A 15,404-nucleotide genomic window follows, 5' to 3' on the forward strand; every position below is an offset into this window, starting at 1 on the left:
TGGTGCATTCCGACTACAGGGGTCGTGTCCGAGCGATTAGAAACATGAGTGTATCTGAGAAATAATCTAATCAGATATTTAGTACCTATATTTAGTTATAGATATTTACATATATAAAAATAAATATATATATATATATATAAATTAAGTCAGATAGTGTTTTGTTTTAAAAACACACAAAATTATTGAGTGAGAACAATAGTAACAGTTATATATTTTTTTAACATCACACACTTGTGTACAATGGTTTCAAAAACTATATACACACACCTACATATATACACATATATATATATATATATATACACACACACATTTACATATTTCTATTTACATACATATATATACAAACACACACACACACACAAACACAAATATATATACAAACACACACATACACACAGTGTGTATAGTTTAATTCTATTAAGTGTGTATATATATATATATATATATATATATATATATATATATATATATATATATATATATATATATATATATTATATACACACACATATATATGTATACACACACACACACACACACACACGTGTGTTCACAAACCACTGAAATGAACGCTATCTAAATGTAATAATATTTATTATATTTGTATTTTTATATATATATATATATATTATAGTAATTAACTATTTAACACAGATACATAGTTTAGTTTTAACTATTTATAGATTGCACACACATCGATTAAACTATAAAATTATTAAACTATATATATTTACATATGTAAAATTAATAATGATTACACACGTGTGTGTGTGTGTATGTAATATATACCTACACACACACACACACACACACACACACACACACACACACACACACATATATATATATATATATATATATATATATATATATATATATATATAGGCACACGCCTGTGTTACATTAAACTATATATAGTGTGTGTGTGTGTGTTTACAGACCACTAAAAATGACCGCTTCATAAATGTAATAAAATGTATTATATTTGTATTTTAGGCGAATGTTCTTTATTTGTCAGGTATTTATCTGCCACGATGGAGAAAAGAAAAAAGAAAAGAAAAAAAAAAAAAACGATGCATAGTTCTTTGTTATTTGATTTTTCTTTTGGAAACGAACCCTTCGAATGAATTTCCTATTACGAGGTAAGCCATGCAAACGACTCCGAATGCATAATGAATTTTATACATCATATGTCAAATGAATTAGCATGTAAAACTCAGCGAGAAGGACAGGGGAGACTTCTGCTAATTGGCAGCGAGGCTTCATGCATAATTATCGGCAAAGCATCTCTGGCATGCTACCGTGCCAGTAGCCGAATAATGAGAGAAAAGGAAGGAAGAAAGGAAGAAGAAGAAGTAGAAGAAGAAGAAGAAGAAGAAGAAGGGGAGGGGGTTTAAAAAAAATAAATAATAAAAATAAATAAATAAATAAAAACCGCCCAGGCCAGGGTAAGATGAAGAAAGATCTTGGCAGCAGCTCATCAAGTCGATGATCAACCCGCAATTGTCTATCAATAGCTGGTCATATTAGTAAGAGGGGGGAAGAAAAAAAATAAAATAAAGAGAAACAAATTGGCTCGGGCAACGGTTTTCTTTTCCCCTTGTGCTTCGCCATTTTACTGATTTTGCGTTTACGATTCTGATCTCACGCGGTTCTCTTAAACCATGAATATATAATGAACCACGGGAGAGATGAAGATTGAGGCTTCGATTAATAAACAGAAAGTGTGTGTACAAACACTATTGAGATGACACTTATTGGATGAAATACACATATATCCACTCCAAGTACATACACATATTACACACACACACACACCTACACAAATAAATACACACACACACACACACACACAGTTCCATATCTATCACAAGCCACATGATGACTCACCTGAGAAGGCAGATGCACACCTTGCAGCCGGAGGTGAGGCGGCAGAACCCGAACCTCTGCTTGCTCTCAATGTCGGTCAGCACGAACGTGAAGTTCTGACCCACTTGATTCTGAGAAACTCTGCAGCCACAAAACACACACACGTACAAAGACACTTCAAAGGCCTGTGCTACCCAAAGATCACGAGACTAACGAGACCCGTTTCTCATAACGAGTTATTATTAAAATAAAATAAAAAATACCTTAGGAAGCTGCAAATCGAGACAAAACAGCTGGAAGGGCTTGGAGTTGTATCCGAGCAGCGGTTTTATTGTTCGTGATACGGCTGTGTGTATTGCAGAACATTTCAAACGGGTAAAAAGGAATGTATCTCGCTGCTCGGTAATAAAACAGAGAGGCTGCTGAGGAGACTGGATGATTTTGAAACTTTTTTGTGTTGCAGTATTTCCTTTCGCTCTCAACACTAGATGGCAGCAGTTAGGCTCCGACTGCAAGAAGTACGCTGTTTTCCTTCTTTCTTCCCCCCTCCCGCTCTCTCACTGCCTGGGAAAACTGTACAAAGGCACTTTTTTCTTTTTTTTCTACATTTCGGTTTTCAGGATCCCTATGATGCCCCTGCACCACCCATCACACTGTTTTATACACACACCATACACAGACAAACCGACTTCCTTGTTGTAAGTACATTCGGGGCGTTTCATATCGTATGTAGATGCGTAAAGACCGGGGGTACGTATGGTTTTTTGTGTTTGTTTTTAAAAAAAAAAAAAAAAAGATTGGAGGGAGAAGGGGTTAAAAGAAGGAAGAGAAGTCTTACCTTTCGACATCAAATGGGAAACAGAACTTGGGCACCGTCTGCAAGACCTCCTGCGACAAAACGGAGGAAGAGAACACCATATAATACAAATTACGCAGGGGAGTGTACGGTGAATCACCTCCCTACAGGAGGTTTCACACACACAAAACACAGTTTGGATACAGGCATGTAGCCTGTAATCACGTGTGTGTGTGTATATGTATATATATATATATATATATATATATATATATATATATATATATATATATATATATATATATATATATATATATATATATGCACAACTCTTACACCCCTCCCTCCACAGAAACTAATTTACGTCCATTTTTGTTTTATCCTTTTTTCACCCATATTTTCTCCTTTTTCTTTTTGCTTCCAAACCATTAGAAACCCAGCCCTTGACAGTAAGCGCCACCGTCTTTTCTGTAGCGTCTCTAAAATCGTCTAATGACTCCGCGAAAGAGCGCGAGCGATTGATCGATTGGTCCTTACGAGCAAATTAAATCGTACGGATTTAACTGATACCCATAGATGCGCGTGATCTCAAACACACCCACGCCCACACAAGAACACGTACACAGGGAGAGATACAGGATAGTTTTTTTAAACTAAAACCTTATTAAGGATTCACGGCACCAATTAAACGTTCGTCATTTTGTATTTTTGGGTTTTTAAGAAGAGGAACTAAAAAAAGAACTAAGAGTAACGAGACGGTGTAAAAGTGATGGCGAGGCAATAGGTGCTCGCAGCGGCTTAAAATAATTAGCTACCATTAACTTCATTCACCGGCAAGGTTGAAGGGGGGAGGGTGGGGGTTGTAATGGGGTGGAGCGAGTGATGGAGGGGAGGATTGAGACGCAGCCGAAGGTTGCTGGAAGATTGTAGAGACAATGGGTGAGTGGATCGGTGAGGAGAAAGCGGCCTTGAGGGGCTTTACCACCCCCTGCCCCCCCCATGGGGATCGTCCCTGCACCGGCAGCATATGGATTTCCACATTCGGCCGGCACCATATGGGTTAGCCCCGTCTGGCTGGTGCCACACCACAGCTTAGCCATGGGGAACCGCCAGCGATCGGCCCTCACACGTATATAGATAGCTGCCACGGTGGAGGGTGCGGCGTTCGAGCGTGTTTTTATTTGTGTGCGCGAGTGCAGAGCTGATGACTGGCTGTTGTGCAGCTCAGTAGGTGGCAGAGGCGGGTGGTGGTTGCTTGGTTGTGGGGGTGTGAGGGGAAAGGGATTGGGAGACTAGTGAACCATATAGCAGAAGACGACGACTGAAGGATCTGGCAGGGGAGGAGAACTGGCACAGACTGTCGTGTCTTGCTGCGGCCTGTGACTGTACAAGTGTTTGTGTGGTGTATTATTTTTATTTATTTTTTTAAATAAGTCGCACACAGGCGAGCTCGACACGCCGTATGTGCGCGCCGCTATTATTAGCCGCTATAAAGGCGGCCCATCAATATGTTCCTGCTTTTTTCCCCCTGTTCCGGATCGGTCAAAACAACCCGAGTGTTCGCTGATAATACGAGAACGCCGGTGGCAAAAAGACGTTTGGAGGACGAACAAGAGTCTTGTACGTGCAAAATCAAATGCCGGTCCATGAGAAGGATCTAAAGGATAGAAAAGCAGGGTGCTCCTCGCCTTCTTACTGGGCGACCCCGAACCCATCGCAGCTCACGCTTTCCTGTTAACGTGTCCGTCTGTCATGTGACGTCGCACGACCCACTGCCTTTTGACATCCTGGCCGAAGGTGTATAATATAGAGCTAATTTCATAGAACCGCTCCGCACCCATGCGATTCCGTCCTGCTCCTTGCGCCAGGTGATCAGGGCAACGACGACACGAGCAAAGCGTCAGGTGAATAAAGGCAGGCTGGGTAAAGGACACAGACACTGCGTGGTGGTGTTGCATTTGTTTCCCTTTCCCTTTTTTCCCTTTACTTCCTCCTGACCGTTTTTTTTTTTCTCCCTTTTCTCTCTCTCCCCGAAGACAAAAGAATATAAAGCAGCTAATACATTTACAACTCACTGGAGGCGGCAGGCTGAACTCGGAGGGCTGCATTATTTAGATACTGTTGAGACAGGGATATCACTCAGCGAGACAGGAGGCTCCATTCCGCCCAGCTCCCCCTGCGGAGGCCTGCGACTATCACTATCACAGCTTCTCCCGTTCTCGCGCGTCCTCCTCACCCCTTTTCACGCTCCCTCTCTCCACCTAACTTCATTTATTACCTCACCGCACATCGACTTCCTCGGCCCTCGGACTGCGCGGTGTGGGGGAATAAAATAAAATCGACTCTGTGACCCGACTGCTTTTGGCGTGACGTAAAAAGGTGACATGACAATTATTCATTTCTTATTCGTCTCCACTTTTTCTTTTAATTGTCTGGAAGGGATTTTTTTTTTGCCACTTTACAATCTATTCCGGTATTCCGTGTATCACAATATAACCCAAAAAGTGGCAGCCGTTCTTTCTTTGCCAGGTTAGAAAGCTTGCAGCGGAGTGGTGGGCTTGCTTGCGGTGTAGCTGTGTGTGTGTGTGTGTGTGTGTGTGTGTGTGTGTGTGTGTGTGTGTGTGTGTGTGTGTGTGTGTCAGGAGCTTTCGAGCTCGGCATATTTAAATGAGAACAGCGAGACAGAATGGTGGGAGAGTCTGTCTCCTGGCCCGGGGTTTGAAATGTGAGCAAGGAACTTGGCAGCGTTCTGCTTCTACTAGGTAAAGAGAAATGCAAGAGTAACACACACACACACACACACAGTGTCAATAGTTGTCTTGTGTGTGTGTGTGTGTGTGTGTGTGTGTGTGTGGGGATTGATAGGGGAATAAGAAAGGGAGGGTCGGAAAATGGGAATAGGGAGACGATGAGACAGTGGAAGAGATAACGTGAAAGACAATGGGGGGAGAGGGGAAGAGAATAAAATGAGACACAGGGTGGGGAGAGAGACAGACAGATAGACAGAGAAAGAGAGAACACCAAGAGAGAGTGTGAGGGAGAGAGAGAGAGGAGAGAGAGAGAGAGAGAGAGAGAGAGAGAGAGAGATCCCCATCTTTTCCTCCTCAAGCTGGTGGGATTCCTCCCCAGAGGCTTCAGTCTTTAAACCTCCATGCTCTTTAAAAATTCTGCCAGCCAGCAGGTCTACACGCCACTGTGGAGCTGTCGCCAGCAGGGGATATGCGAGTGTGTGTGTGTGTGCGCGCAAGTGTGTGTGGAAGACTGGCACAGCCACCATGCTGATGGCACAGAAGTCCTAGTGACAGGTTCAGCCCTGAATCTTCCCCACAGATCAATGCAGGACCCCGCAGCCTCGCGCTCCCCCTTCCCCAATTAGGTCTTCTCGCTTTCTTTCTTTCTTTCTTGTTTTCTTTCTTTCTCCCGCTCCCCCCCTCACTTCTGCCACAGAAAGCCAGGCCATAATGCATGCAACTACAAAGCCCCTTGGCTACTGTGACACAAAAGGTCCATCGGCCCCCAAACAGACCACTTAAAATACATTCGCATTCCCTGCTTGAAACAGATCTGGCACGCCTATTTTATCTTTTTTAAATAGACTCCACTAGATTCATATATAACTCCAGGTTCTTTTAAGTTGAACAATGGAAATGAATGTAAATCTGCACCAAAGGTGAACTAATTGCGCTCTAATGCGAATGGTACAGCAACCAGCGATCAAACCATCCAACAAACCATTTAAAACCATACCGTAAATCCATCAAACCAAAAACAAAACATTCAAAGCATCTATCAGTCAAAACCATCCATCAATTAAACCACCAACCAATCAAACAATATACTAATCAAACCACCATCAACCAAAACTATCAACAAAACCTTTTATTACTCAAACTATCCACCAACCAAACCATCAATCAAACCATCCAATAAGCAAACCATCATTTAAACCAAACATTTTATTAACCAAGCCATCAATCAAACCATCATTTAAACCATCAACAACCAAACATCTATCAAACTTTCAATCAAACTGAACCATCAATCAATCAAACTTCTATCAAAGCATCCATCAATCTAACCATCAATCAAACCAGCCAACAATCAGGCCATCAATCAAACAATTAATCAATCAATTCATCCACCAACCAAACCATTTATCAACCAAACCAATCAATCAAACCAATTAATCAAACCAAACCTTCTATCAATCAATCCATCCACCAAACAAACCATCAATCAACCAAACTTTCAATCAAACCTTCCATTAGCCAAACATTATATCAATCTAACCACTAATCAACCAGCCCTTTATTAACCAATCCATCCACCAGCCATCAATCAAATACACAGTCACTCAGTCAAAACCATCCCCAAATCACCCATCAATCAAAGCATCAAACAATTATTCAATCCACCAATCAACCAAACCAAATCAAACCACCCATCAATCAAAACCTCCATCAAACACATGAAACCACAGCATACAAGAAATAAATAACTTCATATAAAATAATCCTTAATCAAATCAACAATCACAATAACCGAACTTCTATTAGTCCATTAGCCCAACTATTAATCAACCCATCAAACAAAACACCCATCCATAAAACTATCAATCCCACCACAAATCAACTCATCCAGCAAAACCCAGCTCTCACACTAACTCGGTAAAAAGCTCCGTGTGGGAATAGATTGCTAACTGTAACCTGTAATTTACATCAACCACAAAGCTTACAAACGCATTTACACTGGAGTCAGCCATTTATCACGTACGGCTACCTCGTATCTATGCTTCCTGGCCATAGATCATAAGGCTAAGTAATTTGTTGGGCCAGAACAGCTTTAATGAGCTTCGGCTTTAAGGCTCTATAAGCCTCTGGAACTGTTAAGGGGCACAAACATTATTCTTCCGAATGATATTCCCTCAGTTGGGGATTCTGATGGTGGTGGTGATGGAGCACGGTGCTTACCGCATCCGATATCTCCCTGTGTGTTCAGCCCGTGTGACTGTGAAGGCCACGGGACATGGGAAGTGAGTCAAACGCAGATCGATACTGAACTCGGCACCCTACGAATCAGCTCGAGCAGAAGATACTAGCTCTGGGTTCGAGAGCGTGGTCAAAATCGCGTATTGCCAAACCATCGCGGGAAAAATCGCTACGCGATGCATTTGCATTCCCGCTGCATCGAATCTAATGAGATTTCCAGTTCCACTAAGCAGTTTCACAAAAGGTTAGAATTTCACCCGAGCCACAGTGCTTGCTCCTACAGCAGACTGCAGGGCTAAAATGTCACCCATTAATATTGCTGCTACGGTTTAAGGGCACGCACTGCAAAAAAATTTTACTTGGTGATGTTACTAGCGAGAAAACGAACAAAAATTTGACTTGAAATCGCTGATCTTGCCAGAGTCTGGGGTTTAATGAAATAGGCAAATAGATTCCCAGAGCAGCTTCAAGGTAAATAAACCTTTAGAATATACATCATAGAATATAGATTGACATGGCAGAGGTACGTTCGGAGACGGAACAGGAAAAGAACATCTGGTTTTATAAAATATTTTCTTTTTTGTTCACTACAATGGCCTGTTCGTTAAAGTGCGTTGAGTCGCGCAATCGGCTCGCTCGTGGCATAGTGACGGATTCGATTAAAACGGTGCGAACAAAGGCTAAATCTAAAAGCAGCAAATAACAGCGGCGGTAAACGATCACATTTAAAGTCACTGTTGTTGTTTCCAGTTTAAAATGTTCCCTTTGGTCCAACTAGGAACCCAAAACCTGTTCTAAATGGGCCTGTACACAATGCCAGTGCTATGAAGATATATTTTACATGTGATGGAAGATCCGGAAGCTCTGACCTCAACCCTATTGAACTCCTCTGGAATGAACTGGAACACACCCCCTGGCCTCCTCACTTCACCTACATTTACTCCACCTTTGTGGCTGAGCAAGCGCAAGTCTCCACAAAATCCAGTGGAACATCTTTCCAGAAGAGTGGAGGATATTTTAAAAGCGAGTGGGGATGGTCAGGTGTTTTCCGAAACTTCTGTCCCTGGAGCGGTCACGTTTAAATATAACGGCAGGTTAAAGGTCACTTCTGCAGCAACAGTGAAAATGCGGTAGTGCGTTAGCGCTTTAACCGCGTTTCACCGGTCAACTCATAGCACTCGCTTTGTTGGTAAAACCTCGTAGGTGGACAGTTTGAGACTGCAGCTCGTCTTCCTCCACGCACGCTCGTCTTCTAGCCTCCGTCGGTTGTCAGTTTGTGACCATGGGGCCACTGCTGGATGGATATTTTCGGTCGGTGGACTTTTCTCAAACCCGGCCGTGACGCTGCAGCGTTTAAACAGCGCGCGAACCTTGCTCCACCTGATACACTCCAACCAGCGCAAAACACCCACTAACATGACACCGGCATGTTCGGTGGAACGGCGTGTTCGTTTATCCGTCTTCTACTGTTGGCATTTTTTTTTTTTTCCACTTTATATAGCCATGAGGCACGTCGAAACGACTGGGGCGACCCGATCCTATAGAATCGCACGTCGCGATGCCCGAAGCGCTACGTCTCATCACACCTCTGTTCTCTTTCAGCACCGGGACCTGATACAAAGCCGAAACCAGTTAGGGGTTTAATCTCTCTGGATTGTTGTGCATCCTCCCACGGACATTCCTTTTTGTTGGTTTTTTTCCTTTATCGTACACCGTCTGCTCGCCCGTTTTGTTTCTTTTTTCCCCCCGACCTCGCACCTTTTCTGCTGTGCATTTAATAAGTGCAGGCTTTGCCTTGAACCGAATGTATTAAAGGGGAAGTGTGAGCCTCGGTGCAGTTTCAGACTTATGCTCCTATATATATCTTAGGAGTGCAAGGGTACACGTATTCGTACAGAGCCGTTTAAGGACAGAGCTTTTCGGTATGGCGCACGTGTGAATAGAACGCAATCCTTTTTATGTGCGGAACATAGTTACAATCCGAGTTCCCCGAACGCCGCCACTTTCATTTAATCTGTTTAATTGCTTGCGTAATTCAGTCAATCTACAGTTCATTCGGGAAGCGTTCACAGCGCTTCACTTCTTGTGTCACAGCCTCATTACAAAATAGATTCGATTCATAAAGTTCCTCAAAATTCTATAAACAATAACCCGTAATGACAACGTGAACGAAGTGTGTTTGAAATCTTTGCAAATTTATTACCATTTTACAAAATTAAAATCACACAGACATAAGCATTCACAGGGTTTGCTCAATACTTTGCCTCAAGTCTTTTTTAGTATGATGCTACAAGTCTGGCACATACATTTCTGAGCAGTTTATCCCATTTTTCTTTGAAGAACCTCTCAAGCTCCAGCAGGTTGGATAGGGAGCATGCACAGCCATTTTCACATCTCACCAGAGATGTTCAATCGGGTTCAAGTTTAGACTCTGGCTGGGTCACTGAAGGACATTCACATAGTCGTCCTGTAGTCACTCTTTTGTTATCTTGGCTGTGTTTTTAGGGTCGTTATCCTGTTGAAAGATTAACCGGTGCCCCAGTCCAGAGCATTCTGGAGCAGGTTTTCATCAAGGACGTCTCAGTCTCTGTACAATGCTGCATTTATCCCTCCTTCGATCCTGACTATTCTCCTAGTCCCTGCTGTTGGGAAACCTCCCCACAGCATAATGCTACCACCACCATGTTTTACTTTAGGGATGGTAATGGCTAGGTGATGAGCGGTGCCTGGTTTCCTCCAGACATGACGCTTGGCATTCAGGTCAAATCGCTCAATCTTTGTTTATCATGGTCCGAGAGTCATTTAGGTGCCTTTTAGCAAAACACCAGGTGGGCTGTCAGGTGCCTTTTACTGAGGAGTGACTTCCTTTAGGCCTAATTAGTGAAGTGATGCAGAGATAATTGTTGTTCTGGGAGGTTCTCCTCTCTCCAAAAGAAACGCTGAACCTCTTTCAGAGTGACCATCGGGTTCTTGGTCACCTCCCTGACTAAGGCCCTTCTTCCTGATCACTCAGTTTGGCCGGGCGGCCTGCTACTGGTGGTTCCAAACATCTTCCATTTACAGATGATGGAGGCCACTGTGCTCATTGGGACCTTTCATTGGGGCTGCAATCATTTTTCTGGATACAATCCTGTCTCAGAGGTCTACAAACAATTGCTTGCACTTCATGGCTTGTTTTGTGCTCTTACACTGTTAACTGTGGGACCTCATATAGACAGGTGTGTGCCTTCAAATCGTGTCCAATCAATTGAATTGACAACAGATAGTTGGACTCCAATTAAGTTGTAGAAACATCTCAAGAATGATCAGTGGAAACTGATGCGCCTGAGCTCAATTTTGAGTGTCATGACAAAAAAATTTTTTTTTTTTTTTTATAAATGTGCAAAGATTTCAAGCAAAACTTCTTTCTTGTTGTCATTATGGGGATTTGATTATAGAATCTGCGAATACTTTCCGGATGCACTGTAATTAAAATGTAAAATTCATTTATTCTATTTTATTAATAATAATAAACTGCGTTAATAAAAAAAAAAAACAAGTATTGTTTTGTATTTCTTTCCCCCCTAACTGTACCGAACTTGAACTGTGTCTTGAAAGCAGAGGTACATACTGTTACACCCTTAATATGTGGGGTGGTACATACATACACATTTTCTCCACTTTAGAAAAGCCATGTCCAATTTTGCCCCCTTCCACTTTGTTTTCACAGCTTTGCAATCCAAAGCTTAAGTGAAAATACATCATTTTTCGGGTCCGTGCAGCCTCTTGGGGCATGTGGAACAACCCTCTGAAAGCACTGACATTTCTACAAACCAGCTTTAGCGTACTCGGGTTTATTTATTTATGTGCATTTCGGAGTCACGTTCTTTACGAAAACAAACGTCCGACCCAATATTGATCCATTTAAATCACCCGAACTCGACGATTTCCTCCCTCCGTAAATGAACACGTTCGTCGAGTGGGACATAATCCTGAAGTCTGAATACGAAAAGCACCCACAGGAGGAGGATATTCTCCCAAAAAAAAAAAAAATCTCCACACTGAATAAATTAGCGAGTGACAGGCGAACGTTTTTTTTTTTTTTCGTTCTTATGATACAACTGATATTCTTCTGGGCTGAGCCGAAGCTTCAACCACATATGCCCCAAAAGTGTGGAGCCAGAAACATCATTAATTCAGTGCCAAGTGGCCTGGGGGATTTTCAGCATTTAAGCTGTCATCTCCCATTGGAAAGCTCGCTCACTCACTCTCTCTCTCTCTCTCTCTCTCTTTCAGCTGCTACAAGTGTGTAGAAACACACTCACTTCTTCACGCTCTCTCTCTCTCTCTCTCTCTCTCACTTCTTTCTTTCTCTCCCTCTAACTCTCACTGGAGCTCAACCATCAAGGGATTCATCCACTTTCGGAAAATAATTGCGACTTGGCAGACAGAGAGCCACAACAGCCACTTAAGCCTCCGTTGCGGAACAGGGAATTTATTTATTTATTTGTCGTCTATCACCATAATTGTCTTAAAGAACTTACCACCGTTTGGTATGTACCAAATATTGAGAAAAACCCCAAAGTCGTAATTCTATACGATGCATTTGAATTTATTTAGTGTTTCCTTCAGACCCAAATCTGTTCCAGCACGACAAAACCCCTGTGCACAAAGCCAGTTCCATGAAGATACGATTCACACGGGTTGAACTGCTCTTCAGTTGCCTGCTCTAAAGATATTTAACTGATGAATTGGAGTGCTAAGTGCACCCCGGGCCTCCTTGCCTCACCATCAGTACCCGACTTTACTAACACCCTTGTGGCCGAATGAGCACAACTCTCTAAAGAAAATCGAGTAGAACATGTTTCCCATAAGAGTGCAGGTTATTATACCAGCAATTAGGAACTCTAATAAAGTGAAGCAGGGATGGGAATATCTATAACTAAGGTCGGTACGATTCGTATCTTAATGCATAGCCAACAATACGATACATTAAAGATACAAACTTTTTTGCGCCCTGGATCGGATTAACATCAGACAATATTTTCACGGACCGGCCATTAAGGTGTGGCGGATAAATACAACAAAATAAAATGATACGACCGGCATAAAAACTTGTATTTTCTAAATATAATAATAAACGTAAATCCACTGTGTTGTTTCTTTGTTTATTTTGCCAGCTTGGGGGGTTTCAGTTTAGCGGGAAAGTATTGTGTTCGCGGCCGGAGCAGCCCCTTTAAGAAGGTAGGGGATGGAGGTAAGACATGTGACCGAGGCATCATGACATGCATCAAGAGTGAGTCATAGACAGATGTAGCGGAGGGAATCCGGTCATTTTCCAAAATAAAACAGTTCAGAATCGGATAATAAATCAAACGGAAATGTAAGTATTGTATTCTTTCTGTGCGGTCCGGTACCAATTAACCCACGGGTTGGTGCCGGTCTGCAGCCCGGGGGTTGGGGACCACTGCCCCATGTGACTCTCAGGTTGTGCCTCGGCCTCTGCAGGGTTGTAATATGTCATATTCACGATTTTGTACCAATGCAAATATGTAAAAAATAAATAAATAAAATAAATAAATAAAATGCATTGTGATACAAATCAGTGAACTTTACCATTCCTAAAGGTGAAGACAATGTCTGCCCATAAAAAATGTGACTACTTGCTGGAAGCTGGTGCACATATTAGTGCAGTGGGGCTTGTTTTGTGCTCAGGGTGCCCTGTAAGGGACAATTTGCAGGTTGTAATGATGTTATTCGCCACCTCTGAGTGACATGTGAAGTGGGGGGAAAAAAATCCCGCCCTATGTCATTTTCTACATTATAGAATGCGAATCTTGTAAAAAGCTACTTCAACCACACTTCCACACTTTAAAGCCTGCGTGGATACTGGATCTATTCTTCTATAACGACCTTCAAGCATTTGCCTGCAATGAAGGCAGACAACAGTGAATAGTTTAGCAACATGAAACCTGGCTAACTTGAGCATACGTACAGCGATGACTCCAATGCAAATGCGTGGTCAGTGTTATAGGTTGGTTTAGTCAGTTATGAGTCTGTGGCCACGTCTACACTAATGATTTCGTTTGCATATTTTTCTCTCCGTTTTCTCTCGGTCAACAAAACGCTCTCCAAACTGGATCAATGTTTTTTACAAAAACGGAGGCTTTCAAAAACAATGCCTTTTTAGTCATGTGACTGTGACTTCCTTCGACACTGCCGCGACATTTCAAACAGCTGGGGAAAAAAATACGCAAGTGTTTTCGGATGTTTCAGTGTAGACGAGCAAATTTTAATCGCAGGGCCCTTTTTTAAACAAAGGCACCTTATTATATCGGATCAAAAATCCACAGTTAAAAACTCATTTCGTTTCTAATAAAGAACTTTACACAGTCTGCAATGTTGATGTTCACATGAAACGAGCAATAAACCAATCTTGCTTCATCTCTACCTAAGGCCAGATATGCTACAGGGCTTTAGTCCTTTAGTTCAGCTTCAAAAGGTTAAAGTTTCATGTTAATACTAGCAATCAAAGCCATAATTCTGGCGAACGGTAGCTCAGGGGTTAAGATCTTGGACTTTTGATCGGCGGGTCATGAGAATAAATCACAGCACCACCAAGCTATCACTGGTGGGCCCCAGAGCAGGGCCCTTACACCTAAATTGTATATCAATCTGGATAAAAGTGTCCACCAATATACTGCATTCCGGATGTCCAGTGTTTCTCTCAAAAGTCTCCACTGCTACTGTGTTGGATTTCTCATTGATATGACCTCCCAGGAAACTGGTGAGCAAGATATTACATTACTTTTGACAAGTTGTGGTAGTGCGACGATTCCACAACTGGCAAAAACAAGTAGAGTGCTGCTCTCCTCGTCTTATTTTTTTTTCCGTTTTGCCAGGATGGTCAGGGTAATCAGGAGCTGTGAGTGTCTAAAAGATGGCATACAAAGGCCAGTTCACTAAGACTGCTCTGCCCATGACCCGAATCCTGGATGTGGAAGAAAAAGAAAAAAAAAAGAAAAAAACACAACCCTGGACTGCAGAGAATGCACACTTGCAGGACTGCTGACAGGGTGTGCACTGAAGGAGAAAATGGAATCATAGGCATTCCCCAACCCCTCGCTCCTCCCTGGTCTTCCAACTTCTGCCACGTTGTTCCCCCCCCAATCATGGCTTTGCTTTCACATGTCCTTCATGCTAACGTGTTAAAGAGATCACCCCTGGTTGTTCAAGGATGATGCTCCGCTGGCTGCCTGTCCCCCCTGGGGGTCCCATCAACATCATAGAACGGGGGGTGTGTGTGTGTGTGTGTGTGTGTGTGTGTGTGTGTGTGTGTGTGTGTGTGTGGAAAGAAAGGGCCACCAATCATGAAATGTCAGACTCGGGGCATGTGATTGAACACTGTGTCATAGACAGATAAATATTTGCTCTCTGGGACTCTGAGGGGATGAATCCCAGAGGCCGGAGCACATCAATTCACGGCTTTGCAAAGACAAAGGATCGAGTCATTTTAGAAGATTTTAAAGATATTTGCCAAACACTGGCATATGGCGAAAGACGTACTACTGCTACTACCGAAAGTGACTTCGGGAATTTCACAGGAACGGTGCTGTGTGACAGAGTGCGTCCTTAATCAAGACAACAAGCAAGACTCAGCAAGTGTACCACATCCATATGACCATTACTTATCCACACAACACCACTGTCTGGGACCAACATGGCAAAGGCAGTGGAATAAAAACAGAGGGAACTGGGATTTTCCA

At 42.6% G+C, this 15,404-nt stretch overlaps 1 protein-coding gene across 2 annotated transcripts in view; it reads right to left on the reverse strand.

Annotated features, from left to right (window-relative positions):
- The window catches only part of dennd1b (DENN/MADD domain containing 1B), a 100,501-nt gene that overhangs the window by 51,649 nt on the left and 33,448 nt on the right, over positions 1–15,404 (reverse strand). For both annotated transcript variants that reach the window (XM_046857569.1, XM_046857570.1), the window contains exons 4-5: positions 2,714–2,763; positions 1,897–2,016 (exon numbers count right to left, since the gene is read on the reverse strand). In XM_046857569.1, coding sequence (XP_046713525.1) covers positions 1,897–2,016; positions 2,714–2,763 — 170 coding nt within the window. The remainder of the gene's footprint in view (positions 1–1,896; positions 2,017–2,713; positions 2,764–15,404) is intronic.

The sequence above is a fragment of the Silurus meridionalis genome, chromosome 9, assembly GCF_014805685.1.
Source record: "Silurus meridionalis isolate SWU-2019-XX chromosome 9, ASM1480568v1, whole genome shotgun sequence".
NCBI lineage: Eukaryota > Metazoa > Chordata > Actinopteri > Siluriformes > Siluridae > Silurus > Silurus meridionalis.